Genomic DNA, 18,293 nt, shown 5'->3' with positions numbered 1-18,293 from the left:
GTGGCGCCGGTTCGTTTGTTACTTGTCCTGTTTAAACCCACACGCTGTTAGGAACCGAACCGGCTCTGTCTTAAGGCTTTTTATTTGTAATGGTGCAGTACTTTTCTTATGTGACTGTAATTTGAGTGATTTTGGACTGTTGGTTGGACAAGACAAGCTGTTTAAAGATGGACGCTTTGTACTGTTTTCTGATAATGTTATAGAAAAAGCTATTTATAGAAAAAATACTAAGCAGTTTACTTGATAATAAAAATAAACAGTTCTATCCCTTTTAAATAGTTGAAACTGCAAATATTTCAAGTTATAGTTACCATCGTGTGCTGAAAACAATTTTAATAATTCAGTTATTTGTTATTTATGCAGGAAAAATGTCAAACATTTATTGCTCTTGTGCTTCAGACAAGGAAAAATTACAATTTCGTAGGTTTCAGACTTTTGGTTGAAGAGAACAACTGATTTAGTTAAAGGCACACTGGAATTCTGAGAAATTGTGATGGGCTCAACAATCTTTTATCTTACTTTTCTCATATTATTGATAAGGTTATTTGTATATTTTGTCCTTTATTTGATTTATGCTTTGGCAGTGCACGGTGTCCATCACAGTTTTTCAGATGTCAAGGTATGTCTCTATATTGTTCAGTTCAAGCACCTTCAGTTCAGTCTATAAAATTTCAGAAAACAGTAGGACATGTCAGTCACATGTTCCCATAACTGAATATTGATCAATCAAGAATTTCATGTGAGCTGTTCCAATCAAATCTGTTAAATATTAATTTTCCTATTTAGGTAAACTGTTTCCAACTGTAGATAGAACAACAACTGTAGCAGCATCTTGGTGCATCTTGCAGCTCCTCTCACTGCACTTATCCTGCCAACACTGACTACAAACTTTGGGTACAGGACTTAGTTCCCATATTATTCCCAACTTATTCACAGAGATGAAGAGTGAGTGAGTAGGCTGCTCAATGTTGCTAATGTGCTACCTACAACCTGTTATTAGAATGCCTGTAGTTGAATATTTATAGCCTGCCAATCATGCTCTCCATTAACCACATGGTCTGTAAAAGTTCAGACACTGTATTGTTTCCTATCTCTTTTTTTAGTCCAACCAATTGTCCAAAACCCTAAATTACCAATATAACATGGTGAATATGGAATAAGGAAGTACTAGGAAATACTTTGATTGACAAGATGAATGTTTGGCCTTTATTATTTTAACTTATTACATCAAGTAATTTAACTGTTTTTAAGACTAAATCTTAGAAATACTATAGGTTTGGAGGCCCAGAATAGAAAGTATTTCTGGCTTTCCTTTTTATCATTCATGCAGTTAGTGCATCTTAACTCCTTAACCCTTATCTTGACTTAGAGGAGATTCTTCAAAGCCACACTCACCCACAAGGGGGCAGCGTTTCATTATTATAAAGGCAAGCAGAATAAAATCCTGTGGTGATAAGTCTATGATAGTACATGTCTGCAGTATAAAACTTCAAAGACAAAGTCAAAGGTTTTATTTTCACCCCATCTCATTTTATTAAGCAAAGTATCAGAATGGTTTGCAATTAGTCGTTTAACAAAAACAAAGGTAACTTAGGAATGTAATGAACAGTATGTCAGTACTGTCTGAGAGTAACTGCATCAAACTTGTGTGTGAGGAATAATAAGGAATGTGACTGATGAAATGTGAGTCACGTGTGTGACGTAGTGTGTGCATGTGTGTTGTGTGCCAGGTGACTGTGTATGCCAGCAGCAACAGCAGTTCATGACTGTTGAATAATACAAAATAAGGAAGGAAAGCAAAGTTGTACTGAAACTAGTTCACATCCACCTGTGGTTGTGTGTGTTCAATATGCGGCAACTACAGTACAGAAATAAAAAACAAGTTTCCTGTGATTACATAGCGAACAGATGACTTGTGACTGTCAAACAAAAATATATATATATGTTATTAGCCCTCACAATTTTCCTTGAGTCTATAATTATGGTTGGAATATTAATCTAAAACTACATAGGTCTCAAATACATTCAATTTATTAGGTACTCCCAGCTAAAACAAATGCAGTCTAATACAACAGTATTGCAATTAATCCGCCTGGATAATCATTTTAGCAGCTGTAGTTTATACAACATGACTCACAGCTGCCAAAATGATCATATGGTTGAATAAACACCTCCATAAAATAGTTTTTAACTGAGCATCATCACCTTCATGCGAGAGGATTTATTGCAGGCCTGTTAGCTTAGACTGCATTAGTTTTAGCTAGGTGGACCTGACTGTCAGCTGAATGAATGTGTAAATACCCAATGTCCTCTACTTCACATGTGAAAGAGAAATACATTGCACATGACCTTTTAGGACAGGAAAATTATAACTTGAACTGAAAAGGAAAAACTAAAGTAGGGGCGCTTGGAAATCAAAACTTCCAGAACCATTTAATGCTGCTCTCTAATTCTAGCATTGGACGTAGCCTAGTATTATTTCTTATCTTGGAAAATAACATTCACAAGCATATAAAATAAATCGCTCTCTATTGTAAATATCTGGAAGCAACATATAAAAAAATAAACATGGAAAATAAATTGAGTTTTTTTCTGTCTGAGGTGAACATTCCCCTGCTGCTGATAACCTCTTAGCATATTAACAAAAAATCCACTGTACATATTATACTCTAAAAGACTCTGTCATCCTTTTGTTAATGATTTACATCCAAAAATAAAATTAAATCTTCAGTTTTCCTTTTTTCTTTGAAAGTGATAAGTAAAAAGGTCAGAGGCTGGTTTGTCCTGCAATGTTACACTGCAGTGTGACAGTCAGAAGGTCAGTATTTCACACAAAGAACAGAAGAGAAACACAACCAGTGTCCTAAATAAGCTAGGACTACTGCTGGTTTTATGACAGTGTCAGTGACTACACCTCAGTTTTTTAAGTGTTCGCCATTTCTCTCTTCCAGTCACAGCAACATGGACTCTTGCATGGCAAATGCTTCCTGTGCGTGTCTGTAGTGTGGTCCTCCAAACAGCTGGGGGAGCTGTTGCCTTATGATGGGCTGCTGCTCCTGGAACTGTGTCCTGTAGTGAAGCTGGCTGTCTGTGTTGGTGGGAAAAGTGAACTCCTGAAGAGGAGACATTTGGGCTCGCTGGAAGCTGGGTGACCGGGGCATGCCACCTGGAGACTGAGGGGGCAGCTCATTTTCTGGTTCCCACAGGAGTCCATCTACTGTCCTCCAAGGCCTGCCTTCTGGTCTGTACTGCAGGTTTGCCTCACCTCTCTGGTACCCATCAGACCTGTACTCCATTGGACCGTACAGCTGTGTGGTGGAAGTGAGCTGTTGCAGATAGACAGGAGTGGATCTGCCCTGGGTTTCCAAATGCAGGGAGTCCTCTGGGGGAAGCTTGGCGCTTCGATAATTTTGGGCCGATCTGGGTGGTGGTTGTCGGCGGTAGGTAGCAAAGGAGTTGTTCATTAGGGCCTTCTCTGGGGAAAGGCTGTGGGGCTGCCGCTGGGTGGTGGCATATGCTCGTTCCCCATATGCCATAGTTGAAGGTGGGGGAAACTGGGGGGGTGGCGCATAGAGTCTGTCTTCTCTGTGATCCAGGCTCACGCTGTAGGCGGGATGGAAAATGGGCACCTCAGTAGTAGTTCTGCCTGGGGAGTGCTGTCTGCCGGGGAGTCTGGCACGAACACTTGCTGGACTGTTGTGGCTAAATGGAGGAGGAAAAGGATGTTTTATTATCCTGGGCCCTGATGCAACAGAGACCACGCTCCCTTCCAGGCTGAGGCCATGGCTGGGGCTGCTCTGCTGGAGGGATGATACACTGAAAGGTGTCTCACTTCGAGGGGTCCTCATTCTGGATGGAGGTCTCTCAAGTTCCAGGATCTCAAAATTCTGCTCTGGCAGCCCTGGTACATTGTCATACTGGGAGGCATTGGAGCCTCTGTTGGAGCCAGGGATGAAGCCCTTGGAGCGTGGCCTGTGATGGCCTAGAGCAGTGTTGTCGGGGCTGGAAGGCCCTGGTGACACTCTGTTCAACTGGTTCTCCAGGGCCGCTGCCGCTTTGACTGCCTCCAGCTTAGTCTCGGAGGGTTTGTTCCAACGGGGAGCGATGAAGCTGGAGGCTGCGTTGGAATTGTGGTTGGCGTTGGCATAGCTCTGAGGCTTCCCACTGTCCACACTGGTGAGCTGTGGTGTGGGGGTGCGACCTGGGGGTGGTGTTTCCCCCCTTTCAGGTGTAGTAGAGGTGGCCCGCTTTTGCTGCTCGGTGGGGATCTCCTCTGATCTCCTGGAGCGAGCGTCCTTCTTGTCAGCCTTGTGGTGACGAAATGGGTTCTCCAGTGAGTTCCTGCGTGACTGACTTGGGCGCCGACTGTTCTGCTGGTGGACGGGTACAGGACTTGGGTCTCTGGGCTGCTCTGCTGGCTCTGCATGGCTCTGACCATTGGCCACATGGTTCACCACTGCTGTTGCCAGCTCAGGAGGAAGTTGCCCTAGAGGCTTCTTGGGAAACTCTTCGTCTTTACCTGTAAGATGAGAATAGTGTAAACAAACGTAAACAGTGACAGTTGAACCCAGTGTGATGAGGAGTCACAGTAGGGACATGGATTCATGCAACACCACTGCCATAGAGAGGTAAAAATAAAGAGTTCACACACATAATCACATCTTCGCAGGCAAAGGTCAGACAAAAACATCAGAAATTGTGTTTGTGTTCATTTTGAGCTGGCTGGAGTGGTCTCTGAGGTTAAGATTTCCACTCCTTTTTATTCATCTCTGCTGCAGCAGTATCCCTAAACCTGAAAGGCCGTACAGAAATAGTTCTGGATGGATGTGTTGGACCTTAATGGAACCACCTCAGTCAGGCCAGGAGAAAGACCAAGTGTTGTAGGTGTCAGTAAGTGAACTTGTCAGTGAATCCACAAACATTAGCCTTATTTCTCTTTAAATGGGTTAAAGCTAACCTATGAGGTCTGAGTTGTAGGTTCATGTGGGGAAAGTAGTAAAAATATTGTCAAATACATGTCAGTTGGTCAAAATCCTGCACTAAATTAAATTAATTTCTTTTTTCAGGAATCTGTCTTCATCTGAGGCCGTCCTGTCCACAATACTGGTAAGTAAACCTGCTCACAGTTCCTGTATGTACTTTCTGTTATAGTACAGGGACGATGGTAGTTACTCTGCCCCATTTACAAATGGATCCATTAAGAATGTACTCAGATGTTTTTTAATTCATGTTTTAATAAATAAAATGGTAGAGATGTTGATATGTGCGAATGAAATGCAGTTCATGTTAAAGGTGTTGTATTGGTGGCTCCTAGCAGGTGTTTTTATTTCACACAGCTGGAAGGAGCAAGTGATTCCAGTGTAGAGAGGGAGCCTTTGACAGCATTAGTCTAAACCCTGCATAATCCTGCCCTATAGAAGCTTCTGGTCTCTCTGTAAGAGGTCTGAGGAAAATAAAATAATAGAAAATAGAGTAGTGATGTTTTTGGATTTTAACAGCCATAAGATCATAAAAGATGATTGTTTTTGTTTGAAAATCTTGAGTGAGCTCTGTCGAACAAACCAACATCACTATAAAACATCAAAGGTTGTGTGTTTGTACTGCATTGTGACAGAAATATACTCGACTGAGATACTGGTGTCTTGTTGCTGTAGCTGCTAACTCAGTTGAGGGTCTGTGAATGTGGTTAGGATAAGAGGTCTCATGGTTTAACTCAAACTAGACCTAGCAAAGTTCAGAACTACTCAAACATAAAGCACAGTCCAGCCAATTCAGATACAACAGTCTAGAATAGAAACCCCTCCCTGCACACCAGCAAATGTGGTAGCAGATGGTTGTTAAAAGACGTTTAACAAAAGCCTTCAGTGTTGGAAAAGTGGCTCATTATCTTGTCAGCAGGCAGGGAAATGAACAGACAGCTACTGTTGTAGTTGTGTGGGCTCTGGAAGAAAGGAAAGTTCAGATTCCTTCTCCAGCTACAGCTTTAAAGTCAAAAGTCTTAGAAAGAAGTGGCTCCTGCTGCTACAGACGACTAACTGCATGACGACTAAAGGGAAAGAAGATGACACACGAACCTGAAAAAGATCGCTGAAGGCAAATGTAGATCCATTGAGTAAAGTCATGTTAAGCATTTATGAAGTTAGAGTATATTTCTGACAAGTGTCTTAACAAATAGTTTTTTAAAAGTAAATCATACCCTCTTCATTAGAATAATCATCTGTAGGTTTCAATAGTCACTGTACAGATCAGCTGATGATTTAAACAGTATGTGACAGTGCCTTTAGTTGGCCAGCAGAGGGCACATTATGTCATCTGAAAGACCTTTATGGACAGAGGTGAAGTTATACAATTGCGACCATTTTGAAGCTGGGAGATGGGAGTAACGGGAGAAAAACTCAAGATACAAAGCCAGGTGGGGAGCCAGCCACTGCAGGACTCCAAACAAGCACTGAAGCAATGCAGCTCAACTGTGTTTAAATATGTGGGGGATAAAAACAGTTGGAAGACCAGTTTGTAAAAAAAAAAACAAAAACAAAAAAAACGACCCGAGTGCTGTTGGACAGACAGACGACAGACGAGACGGACGGACGGACTGAGGGGACAGATGGACAGAGACATGGAGAGGGAGGACCAGTCAGGATAGCCCACCGGTTACTGTTGTAGGAGGGAATTTGTCCCCCACTCACGGCCACACTTTTGTTGTTGTTGGCTAACATTGTTTGAAAGAAGAGGGAGAGAAGGCAGATTAGTGATGACAGAGCAAGATCACACACACACACACGCCAGCTAATTCTACTAGATGCTAAAGGACAGCTGGACGCCAGCTTAGTTTATAGCCACTATGTTGCTGTGTGTTTAGTCATGTGCTTTACTATCTAAACACCATAATACCTGAAGGACCATTTCTCCCAGTGTCCGCTCAGTGACTGGGTATAGTCTCACTGATTTGATGGCTAACATGTTTTGTTGATTACCTGGCTAATTACTGACTTCAGAGAAGGTGATGACCTTTAGGAGCTATTTTTGTCTGACCAACACTGAAAACCCCAGAATGGTTCAGTTTAAAATAATATGACTGAAAACTGCTTGCTAAAGTATATTTGTATATATAGTATTACTTCAACTAGAAGGTTTTTAATGTGTCTATAGTCAGTTGCACATAGAGTATAATAAATTGTATTAATAGTTCAGATGACGTTTGTGGTAAACCACCAGTACAAAGAGAACAGCTTCCATCAGTTTATTATCATCAGTCTATAGCTGCCTGTATTTCATTTGCAGCACTGTACCAAAAATATTTCTTTTTGTATTTCAGCTTGTTCTACTGTGCATCTCTGTGGACTTTGCAATACCTGGTGCAGGCAGCTCCAGCTTCGCCCTCCTGAGCTCCGACATGGACGCCTGTAGCTGCTCGACGACATAGTCGTCCTCAAAGAAGAAATCTTTGGACAAAGTCACCTGCAGAAACTCCACCAGCTCCTCCATGGACAGCTTCATCAGGTGCTCTATAACCACACACACACAAGCTCAGACTTTTTTAGTCTTTGACTGGTGAACGTTGGTTTGTACCATTGCATAATGCGGACAGTCTTACTCTTGTGCAGTTTGAGGATAGTGTAGGACATGGCGGGCAGCACTCTTTCACCCTCCAAAATGTAGATGTCCCAGATCCTGAGGGTGAGGGTGAAGGGAGTCTGAACACAAACAGAACATAAGGTTACTGCTCTTTGATCCCTGTAGGCTTCTTGTAGATTCATATTTTGCTTTGGCTCACACTGTATATTTTTGTTATTGTCAAAACAGCCCAGAGAGCCCTGTTGGCTCCTAGGCTTTTAAAACAGCTCACTAATTTAGAAGGTTTAACAGTTGGCACTTTAGGTTTTAGCAAACAGGAGGATACAGTATTTTGTTGTTGGCTTTGGAGGATGTAGAATATCACCAGCAGTTACATTTTTACCTCCGTACTTTATGTTGCTGTTATTGTACTCACTCTGTCCAGGAAGCACTGAAAGAACCACTTCATAGTGTAGAGACTAGTAAACACCTCTTGGTTGTCCTACAGCAGCAAAACAAAGCAAAACAGAGTTGACTGCATTGAGAAGTGACTGCTGACTCTAAACAAGTGTAGTGTGTTTAAAGAGATGCCAAAGATTATGTGGAGTAATTCCTAAAGACACATCCAGCTTAGTGTGTGGTGTTTCCACAGCAGTCACCTGAAATGTCTTCCTCTTATTCTGCCAGTCCTAACTACAGTGGTATGCAAAGGTTTGGGCACCGTGCATGGTAACAACCATGTGTCAAATATCACAGCTTGTAAACATTTTACTTGTTTGATTTTCACCCATTCTTCCTCACAAACGGCTTCTAGCTGTGTGATTCTTGGCTGCATGCGCTGCTCTTCGAGGTCTGTGTCCAGGTTTCTGATGATGTTTAGGCCGAGGGACAGTGAGGGCAAAGGCCTCATGAAGTAGTGCAGTGTGGGTTTCAGCTGTGTTTAGGACCATTGGACTGTTGTAGATGTCCACTTTTCAGCTTCAGCTTTCACACAGGTGGTGTGATGGTTACTTCCAGCATGTGCTGATATTTAGTGACCCCGACCCCACCCCCCAGTTGTATATGTGTTCATTTCCTGAATTGTGCACCTCTTTGTCCAGGCAGTTCTATTTTAACCTTAGTTCACTAGGCTTGTTTCCATAATGCACCAGGCTTGTTCAGATGGGCCTTTGTAAATTTGATGACAGTCTTATTGTGCAGGTGGTATAGAACAGTGCTAAATCTCCCTGAGGGTTTGTAGTAGTCATATGGGTTTTGATTTGTATTTCTAACAATCCTACGAGTTCTTTCTTGTCTTCTGAGGAAATGGCTTCCTCAAAATGCTTTGTGGCCATCAGTTATTTAGGTTGCCAGTGCTTTGAGGAGTCAGTGTGTGTACAAAGCTTAGAAATTAGTCTCAACAATAGTGACTGAGAACAAGCCCATAGCTCAAACAAATGAAAAACAACTTTCTTTTATTTCACTCAAAAATCATAGGAACAAAATACACAAATGTTTGTTAAAAGGCTTCATCTTCAACTCTATTTTAGAATCAGTTCATCTCAACAACTCAGAGTAGGAGGCCCAAACCTTTGCATACCACTGTATCCTACTAATTCAGTACAGACAGTACGACTCCAGTATATATGTTGTGTTTATATGTGTTTCAGATGCCTGTTCGTGTTGTACATGAACTGAAAACATGTCAAATAGTCATGTACCACAATAATATGACTGTACTTAAATTCAGCCCCAGAATTAGTCATAGATCTTTTTATTTCTGTCATTAGAAGTACTGGGTACATTATTCAGCACGTGGAACATTATTAATTGTAGTTTTGTGTCTCACTAGGTGTTGCTTCAGTTTGGGCACCATCTTCTTGAGGATGCGGTCGTGGTGCTCCTGGAAACGCATCAGCTTTGGGAAGCCGGGGATAAAAAACCCTGAAGGTAAGACAGAGGAGACATGGTGTAGTAGTCAGTGTTGAGCAGGGAGTGAAGTTATGCTGTTCTCTAGTAGTCACAGTAGTTGAGCGGGAGGGAAGTTATGCTGTTGTCTAGTAGTCACAGTAGTTGAGCAGGGAGTGAAGTTATGCTGTTCTCTAGTAGTCACAGTAGTTGAGCAGGGAGTGAAGTTATGCTGTTGTCTAGTAGTCACAGTAGTAGAGCAGGGAGTGAAGTTATGCTGTTGTCTAGTAGTCACAGTAGTTGAGCGGGGGGGAAGTTATGCTGTTGTCTAGTAGTCACAGTAGTTGAGCAGGGAGTGAAGTTGTACTGTTGTCTAGTAGTCACAGTAGTTGAGCAGGGAGGGAAGTTATGCTGTTGTCTAGTAGTCACAGTAGTTGTAGTAGTCACAGTAGTTGAGCAGGGAGTGAAGTTGTACTGTTGTCTAGTAGTCACAGTAGTTGAGCAGGGAGGGAAGTTGTACTGTTGTCTAGTAGTCACAGTAGTTGAGCAGGGAGTGAAGTTATGCTGTTCTCTAGTAGTCACAGTAGTTGAGCAGGGAGTGAAGTTATGCTGTTGTCTAGTAGTCACAGTAGTAGAGCGGGAGTGAAGTTATGCTGTTGTCTAGTAGTCACAGTAGTTGAGCAGGGAGTGAAGTTGTACTGTTGTCTAGTAGTCACAGTAGTTGAGCAGGGGGGGAAGTTATGCTGTTGTCTAGTAGTCACAGTAGTTGAGCAGGGAGTGAAGTTGTACTGTTGTCTAGTAGTCACAGTAGTTGTAGTAGTCACAGTAGTTGAGCAGGGAGTGAAGTTGTACTGTTGTCTAGTAGTCACAGTAGTAGAGCAGGGAGTGAAGTTATGCTGTTGTCTAGTAGTCACAGTAGTTGAGCAGGGAGGGAAGTTGTACTGTTGTCTAGTAGTCACAGTAGTAGAGCAGGGAGGGAAGTTGTGCTGTTGTCTAGTAGTCACAGTAGTAGAGCAGGGAGTGAAGTTATGCTGTTGTCTAGTAGTCACAGTAGTTGAGCAGGGAGGGAAGTTATGCTGTTGTCTAGTAGTCACAGTAGTTGAGCAGGGAGGGAAGTTGTGCTGTTGTCTAGTAGTCACAGTAGTTGAGCAGGGAGTGAAGTTATGCTGTTGTCTAGTAGTCACAGTAGTTGAGCAGGGAGGGAAGTTGTGCTGTTGTCTAGTAGTCACAGTAGTTGAGCAGGGAGTGAAGTTGTACTGTTGTCTAGTAGTCACAGTAGTTGTAGTAGTCACAGTAGTTGAGCAGGGAGTGAAGTTGTACTGTTGTCTAGTAGTCACAGTAGTTGTAGTAGTCACAGTAGTTGAGCAGGGAGTGAAGTTGTGCTGTTGTCTAGTAGTCACAGTAGTAGAGCAGGGAGGGAAGTTATGCTGTTGTCTAGTAGTCACAGTAGTTGAGCAGGGAGTGAAGTTGTACTGTTGTCTAGTAGTCACAGTAGTAGAGCAGGGAGTGAAGTTATGCTGTTGTCTAGTAGTCACAGTAGTTGAGCAGGGAGTGAAGTTGTACTGTTGTCTAGTAGTCACAGTAGTTGTAGTAGTCACAGTAGTTGAGCAGGGAGTGAAGTTGTACTGTTGTCTAGTAGTCACAGTAGTTGTAGTAGTCACAGTAGTAGAGCAGGGAGGGAAGTTATGCTGTTGTCTAGTAGTCACAGTAGTTGTAGTAGTCACAGTAGTTGAGCAGGGAGGGAAGTTGTGCTGTTGTCTAGTAGTCACAGTAGTTGAGCAGGGAGTGAAGTTGTACTGTTGTCTAGTAGTCACAGTAGTTGTAGTAGTCACAGTAGTTGAGCAGGGAGTGAAGTTGTACTGTTGTCTAGTAGTCACAGTAGTTGTAGTAGTCACAGTAGTAGAGCAGGGAGGGAAGTTATGCTGTTGTCTAGTAGTCACAGTAGTTGAGCAGGGAGTGAAGTTGTACTGTTGTCTAGTAGTCACAGTAGTAGAGCAGGGAGTGAAGTTATGCTGTTGTCTAGTAGTCACAGTAGTTGAGCAGGGAGTGAAGTTGTACTGTTGTCTAGTAGTCACAGTAGTTGAGCAGGGAGGGAAGTTGTACTGTTGTCTAGTAGTCACAGTAGTAGAGCAGGGAGTGAAGTTATGCTGTTGTCTAGTAGTCACAGTAGTTGAGCAGGGAGTGAAGTTGTACTGTTCTCTAGTAGTCACAGTAGTTGAGCAGGGAGGGAAGTTGTACTGTTCTCTAGTAGTCACAGTAGTTGAGCAGGGAGGGAAGTTGTACTGTTCTCTAGTAGTCACAGTAGTTGAGCAGGGAGGGAAGTTGTACTGTTGTCTAGTAGTCACAGTAGTAGAGCAGGGAGTGAAGTTATGCTGTTGTCTAGTAGTCACAGTAGTTGAGCAGGGAGTGAAGTTGTACTGTTCTCTAGTAGTCACAGTAGTTGAGCAGGGAGGGAAGTTGTACTGTTGTCTAGTAGTCACAGTAGTAGAGCAGGGAGTGAAGTTATGCTGTTGTCTAGTAGTCACAGTAGTTGAGCAGGGAGTGAAGTTGTACTGTTCTCTAGTAGTCACAGTAGTTGAGCAGGGAGTGAAGTTGTACTGTTCTCTAGTAGTCACAGTAGTTGAGCAGGGAGGGAAGTTGTACTGTTGTCTAGTAGTCACAGTAGTAGAGCAGGGAGTGAAGTTATGCTGTTGTCTAGTAGTCACAGTAGTTGAGCAGGGAGTGAAGTTATGCTGTTGTCTAGTAGTCACAGTAGTAGAGCAGGGAGTGAAGTTATGCTGTTGTCTAGTAGTCACAGTAGTAGAGCAGGGAGTGAAGTTATGCTGTTGTCTAGTAGTCACAGTAGTAGAGCAGGGAGTGAAGTTATGCTGTTGTCTAGTAGTCACAGTAGTAGAGCAGGGAGGGAAGTTATGCTGTTGTCTAGTAGTCACAGTAGTAGAGCAGGGAGTGAAGTTATGCTGTTGTCTAGTAGTCACAGTAGTTGAGCAGGGAGTGAAGTTATGCTGTTGTCTAGTAGTCACAGTAGTTGAGCAGGGAGGGAAGTTGTACTGTTGTCTAGTAGTCACAGTAGTAGAGCAGGGAGGGAAGTTATGCTGTTGTCTAGTAGTCACAGTAGTTGAGCAGGGAGTGAAGTTGTACTGTTCTCTAGTAGTCACAGTAGTTGAGCAGGGAGGGAAGTTGTACTGTTGTCTAGTAGTCACAGTAGTAGAGCAGGGAGTGAAGTTATGCTGTTGTCTAGTAGTCACAGTAGTTGAGCAGGGAGTGAAGTTATGCTGTTGTCTAGTAGTCACAGTAGTAGAGCAGGGAGTGAAGTTATGCTGTTGTCTAGTAGTCACAGTAGTAGAGCAGGGAGTGAAGTTATGCTGTTGTCTAGTAGTCACAGTAGTAGAGCAGGGAGTGAAGTTATGCTGTTGTCTAGTAGTCACAGTAGTTGAGCAGGGAGTGAAGTTGTACTGTTGTCTAGTAGTCACAGTAGTTGAGCAGGGAGTGAAGTTGTACTGTTCTCTAGTAGTCACAGTAGTTGAGCAGGGAGGGAAGTTATGCTGTTGTCTAGTAGTCACAGTAGTTGAGCGGGGGGGAAGTTATGCTGTTGTCTGGTAGTCAGTAGTTGTAGTAGTAGTAATTGTACACCACAGCACAACATTCTGCTGTGTAGTAGTACTAATAGTGTACACAGTTACTACTACAACAGCCCAATTTAACTCCCTACTTCTCCATTGCTTGTACTACTGCACAACTTAATTCTGCTGTTTTGTAGCAGTAGTACTTATAATGGAGAAGGGAGTGAGGTTGTGGAATAATAGTAGTAGTACGGGCAGGGATAAAGTAGGGAGTTAAATTGGGTAGAATTACTACTACTATTACTTCACAACTTTACTCTTACTACTACAATACTTCACTATGTTGTGGTGTGGTGGTACTGGTAATAGTAGTACTACCACATTAGAGTGAAGTTGTGCAGAAGTAGAGTACTGTACTCCCTGCTCTATACTGCTACTGGACAACAGCATAACTTCACTACATTATGGTGTAGTAGTACTACACTAATAGTAGCACTAGTACAATGGTTACTACTATTAGTACTATTACTACACAACTTCATCACAAGTACCACTGTTACACCACAGAGTGAAGCAGAGCACTTTACTGCACAACTTCCCTCTGCTGTGGTGTAGTAGTGGTACTTGTGATGAAGTTGTGTAGTAATAGTAGTATTAACTTTACTATTGCTACTCACAGCAAGGTGCTGTTGTGTAGCAGTAGTACAACTACTACTACTATTACTGCACAACTTCACTCTCTACTCCACTATTACAACTTTGCTTCACTCTGCTATGGTGTAGCATTAGTACTTGTAATGGAGTAGGGAGTGAAGTTGTGGAGTAATAGTAGTAGTAATTGTACTACTGCTACATAACAGCACCTTGCTGTGAGTAGCAATAGTACAGTTAATACTACTATTACTCCACAACTTCACTCAAGTACTACTGTTACACCACAGCCCAACCTGTCTCCCTACTACTACCCAACGAAGTAGTATGAAGTACTCACCGTGCATGGCGTGCTTGTGTCCTGACAGGAGTCTGACGAGGGCCCAGAAAGCGTCCTCTTCGTTCATGTAGATGAGCAGCAGTGCAGTGATCTGACTCATGCCTTGGCAGTACCCCACCTCCTACACACACACACACACACACACAGTTACTCTCTGTCCTGCTGTGACTTTCCTAGTTTACTGTTGTGTTGGGACATTATGGGATTAATTCCTGCTGAACAATAAAAGTGGTGTAAAACATTTGTGTCCTGATTATTGTGCCAATTCAAAAACAGACAACCTTGAATGACTCACCGTGTTGTACATGGAGTAGGCTGTGAGGACGTGGAACAGCGCCTGCTGCCTGGGAACACAAGCACAGACCATAATCAACAGGGACGTTTGCCAACAAGCTCAGACTTCTTTGACCTTACTCAGGCTGCACACAAACGTCTCAGGTGAACACAACATCCTGTTCAGCCACGAAAATGCAGAAGAGCTAAATGTTTCTTAATGTCAGAGCGGCACAGCTGTGGCTTTGCAGCAGAAGTCAAAACTCAAATAAAGGGGACCTGAGAGCTCGGACTTCCACATTAGGAAAACCTGGTGGCTTCACATTTTAGGAATCAGTCAGTACTCAGTTCACAGTAAACCTTAAGTGTCGTCACACATCTATAATAAAACACGATCAATAAACAGGAATAACGGTGTGAAGACAGTTGGGTCTGTGCTGAGGGAGCGGTCTGACAGCTGTACAGTCGGATTCAGTTTTACTGCCTAATATTTGAAGTGCTAACCACAAACCACATCAATGAACCTGTTTCTGGACTGTGTGTGTGTCGTGGACCTACTTGACGTCGTAGCGATGCATGAACATGATGTGGTCCCTGTAGGTTCGGTTCACGTCCAGGTCAATCTGACGGATGTCAGGAGAGAGTCCTCGGGCTCTGGCTTTTAATTTCTGCAGAAGAGACAGAATAAAGGCAGAGGTGAGTGACAGAGACCTAATGTCGTCAAACGCTTCTCTTAGGACCCTGCAGCTGTTTCTTGTTTTTAAAAAAGATACTTTACTCAAACCAAACATGTTGCAAACAACTCAAAAAGCTTAACCTCAGCATCCCGTAAACCATCCTGGGCTGAGCCTGGAAAGCCAAAATATGGAATAAACTACTTAAAGTACTTCTTTTCTGTGATGAGCAGCACTGCACCTCAGGTTTAATTCAGATAAATTGTATTTGTACTTTTAAAACACTTAGTAGCTGAACTCCAGTGTGAAAATGGAGCTCTAAGATCCTGATCTGTAACAAAAACTGGAGCTGCATTTATTTATTTATGTCTGATGGTGAAAATAAATAATGTTTAATTTGTTCCGTCACCCAAACCTCTCACTTCAAAACCACAACTGATGCACTGGACTTGTTTACTGTGTGCGGCCTCATTATTACAGACCAGCTACACTTTCTAATGAGACCCAGAGTTTGTCTTCACACAAACAGGCCTCCAAACCCACATGATGCCCACAACAGCACTGACGCTCAGACAGATCAAATAAAGCTGAGGTGCTTTATCTTTACGAGATCTTTACCTCATAGAAGTCTTTCTTTTCCTCCTTGATTTTGGGAACGTCCAGCAGCAGACACCACACCTCTCCTCGCAGCTGCAGTGGAATTCCCTTGTAGATCCTCCTGACCAGCTGCAAGAAAACAAACAGCAGGAGATCATCGTTTAGAACGGGATTTTTTCACCACACACCCTCAGATCAGACGTGAATAGACACAGATAGTGGTGAGGACGGTTCATGCCTCAACACGTTATTTGAAAACATTGGTGTTAAAAATGACTTTATTTCCTGTTCCTGTGATCCCAAAGCTTCACCTGAGACCTACTGACCAGTCATTTACAGTCTGAGTCTGACAGACATCATCTCCCTTCAACACATCACTGCCCCAACAACCAGAGCGGCACATATGTGACACAAAACACCTTTACATCTAAGTGCTTCCCTGTTTAACCTACATAAACTTACACTGGGTCTAATCTTCCAAAATAACTGTCCAGTCATGTTATCCACAGGCTGGTCCACTGGACCAACGTGCTCACAACTTAGAAAGTTGAAAACAAAAAAACTAAACTGGCTGAGCCCTGGGAGAAAGTGCGGACAGAGACCACATTAAGGAAAAATGTCAACGTCTGCAGCCTTTGCATCCACACCACTGTGTGTGTGTGTGTGTGTGTGTGTGTCATCTGAAAAATTAATGACCTGTGTGTGTGTGTGTTGGCTATCAGCTTCCACTCTATCAGCCTCCTACCATCACACTTGGGACCCACTTGTTTCTAGTGCAACAGCCCTGTAATTAGGCTCTGATGAGTAAGTCAATGAGAGCATCTGTTAGACTAATCATCCTTGGAGTGTGTGTGTAGTTGAACATGTGTCAACATTTACATTTCTGTGAATCTGCAGCTCATTTTTACACCGTACTATCCTAAGGAAAAATGTGCACGCCATATTTTACCAAGGAGGAGGAGCTAACTGGGATGGGAGGGCAGGAAATGCTGCCTTTATGTAATATGTGGTCAAATTTGACCTCACTATAATATGTAACATACATTTACCAAACACTATTATTATGCAAATGCTTGAAACATTGCACAAAAATCTCACCTTGCTATAAAAATGCAAAATTGTAAATCTTTTTAAAAGATTCATTGTTTGACCAAGGACAAAGTGACTATAGTTATTATACTACAGCTAAAGGTTCATGCCATATTTTGCTAAATTTGACTTTAGTATAATAAGTAACATCATAAACATTTTGAAAGCGTCTTCTACTAAGGTGTAATTTTGGTTCTCAGGTTTGAAACATGGCTCGTGGTCTCTCGGGGGCCGCAGCACCCCCAGGATCCGGTCTGACACAGCACAAACTAAACTGGTGATGTGCGAACAGATCTGCATCTGCTCAGCTCTGGGCTAAATGTTCTCAGCAGCTGGAAAACAAGGAAACAAAATAAAAGACATCAAATGTGACCTGTTTCCTTGCTGAGCTCAAAGCGTCGCTGACTGACAGAGGGGAAGGGAAATGTCCCTGAAGCTTTAAAGAACAAAGCAGCAGGAGGAGGAGGAGGTGGAGGTGCTGATGTGATCGTGGGAGGGGGTGAACGCTCCGGTGTCCTTGGATCGCTGCAAACAGGAGGCAGTGCCACAGTCTGAGTGCCTGGTAGTGCCAACAGTGAGTGTGTGTCACACACACACCACCAGGTTTAGACCCATACCAATATTGATCTATGGTGCCGATACGCAGGACAATCAATACAACTGATGAGGAAATAAATGGTCACCTGACTGCAGCTCCTCTCAGGGTTGGATTCATTTGGTCTCTGCTTTTTAAATGAGCTGCTGCTGCTTATGTTGTGATTAATTAAGGGTGCCATTCATTTCTTCATTAGTCACAGTACTTCCTGTTTGCTGAGCGACAGGACCCAGGTGGTCTTGTCTCAGGTGTGTTAAAGGTGCAGTGGAAACCAAAACTCACCTTCTCACTGTTCTTGTATTTGTCCCAGCTCTTCAGCATCTTCAGCCATTTGCTGGTTCTCTCCACCTCCATGTGTTTTTGCTGCGTGGGAACCAGAGGTGGCACATTCAGAACTTTTCAGTCAGAAAGAGCCGACGGCCAAAAAGACAAGACCTGAAAGTGACGAGGCTCAGTGACGTAAAGCTCAGTGAGCGAGCAGCAACAAACGACGCCTGACAATCTGCTTCCTGTTTGAGGATCTTATGAGCTCTCATGGGACTCACAGAGCAGCTTCTATGGCTGCATTTGATTTTATGTCAGTGTGATAATACGTGGTCAGGGGGGTTTGTTTACATTAGCTCCTTCCTCATTCATCTTCTGGTTGAGGTTTTAACTGTCTCAATATCAATTTGTGCAATCGCAGACACTGAGATAATTAGATGCATATTGCCCCTCCCACCAGGAACTGGCTGCGTTTGTCCCCGTTCTGTCCAAATCCGCCCTGAAAGGAGTCGGTGCAGACTCTGTGGCACCGAAGACGATGCTGAACCGACTTTAAAGTAACTTTGCTAATTTGCTTTAACTCCGTATGTTGTGCTGTGTTTTAAAAACCCGTCACAAAGTGTCAGTGCTGAAAGGACTCTGGCTCTCAGCTCTTTGTCACAGGCTTTAAAAACGCAGCTGTACGTTCTAGGATTGTCGTCACTCACCCGCTGCTCCACCGAGTCGTAGGATGGAAGTTCATTCTCACTGTGGAGAGAAGAGAGAGGGAGGGGATGAATACGGGAGAAGGGGACAGATGGGCTTTGTAT

General features: G+C 43.1%; 1 protein-coding gene across 4 annotated transcripts in view; it reads right to left on the bottom strand.

The window, feature by feature from the left end:
• Positions 1-1,496: 1,496 nt before the first annotated feature.
• The window catches only part of usp6nl (USP6 N-terminal like), a 51,541-nt gene continuing 34,744 nt past the window's right edge, over positions 1,497-18,293 (bottom strand). For all 4 annotated transcript variants that reach the window (XM_026326689.1, XM_026326688.1, XM_026326686.1 and 1 more), the window contains 11 exons: positions 18,192-18,231; positions 17,503-17,583; positions 15,558-15,665; positions 14,824-14,933; positions 14,288-14,336; positions 13,993-14,113; positions 9,383-9,477; positions 7,991-8,056; positions 7,595-7,694; positions 7,353-7,505; positions 1,497-4,519 (listed from right to left, as the gene is read on the bottom strand). In XM_026326689.1, coding sequence (XP_026182474.1) covers positions 2,952-4,519; positions 7,353-7,505; positions 7,595-7,694; positions 7,991-8,056; positions 9,383-9,477; positions 13,993-14,113; positions 14,288-14,336; positions 14,824-14,933; positions 15,558-15,665; positions 17,503-17,583; positions 18,192-18,231 — 2,491 coding nt within the window. In that variant the 3' untranslated portion in view covers positions 1,497-2,951. The remainder of the gene's footprint in view (positions 4,520-7,352; positions 7,506-7,594; positions 7,695-7,990; positions 8,057-9,382; positions 9,478-13,992; positions 14,114-14,287; positions 14,337-14,823; positions 14,934-15,557; positions 15,666-17,502; positions 17,584-18,191; positions 18,232-18,293) is intronic.

Source organism: Mastacembelus armatus, chromosome 23, assembly GCF_900324485.2.
Source record: "Mastacembelus armatus chromosome 23, fMasArm1.2, whole genome shotgun sequence".
In the NCBI taxonomy this organism is placed as follows: Eukaryota; Metazoa; Chordata; class Actinopteri; order Synbranchiformes; family Mastacembelidae; genus Mastacembelus; species Mastacembelus armatus.
Note: the sequence above shows the minus strand (reverse complement) of the source record. Positions and strands in the feature narration are given on the sequence as shown.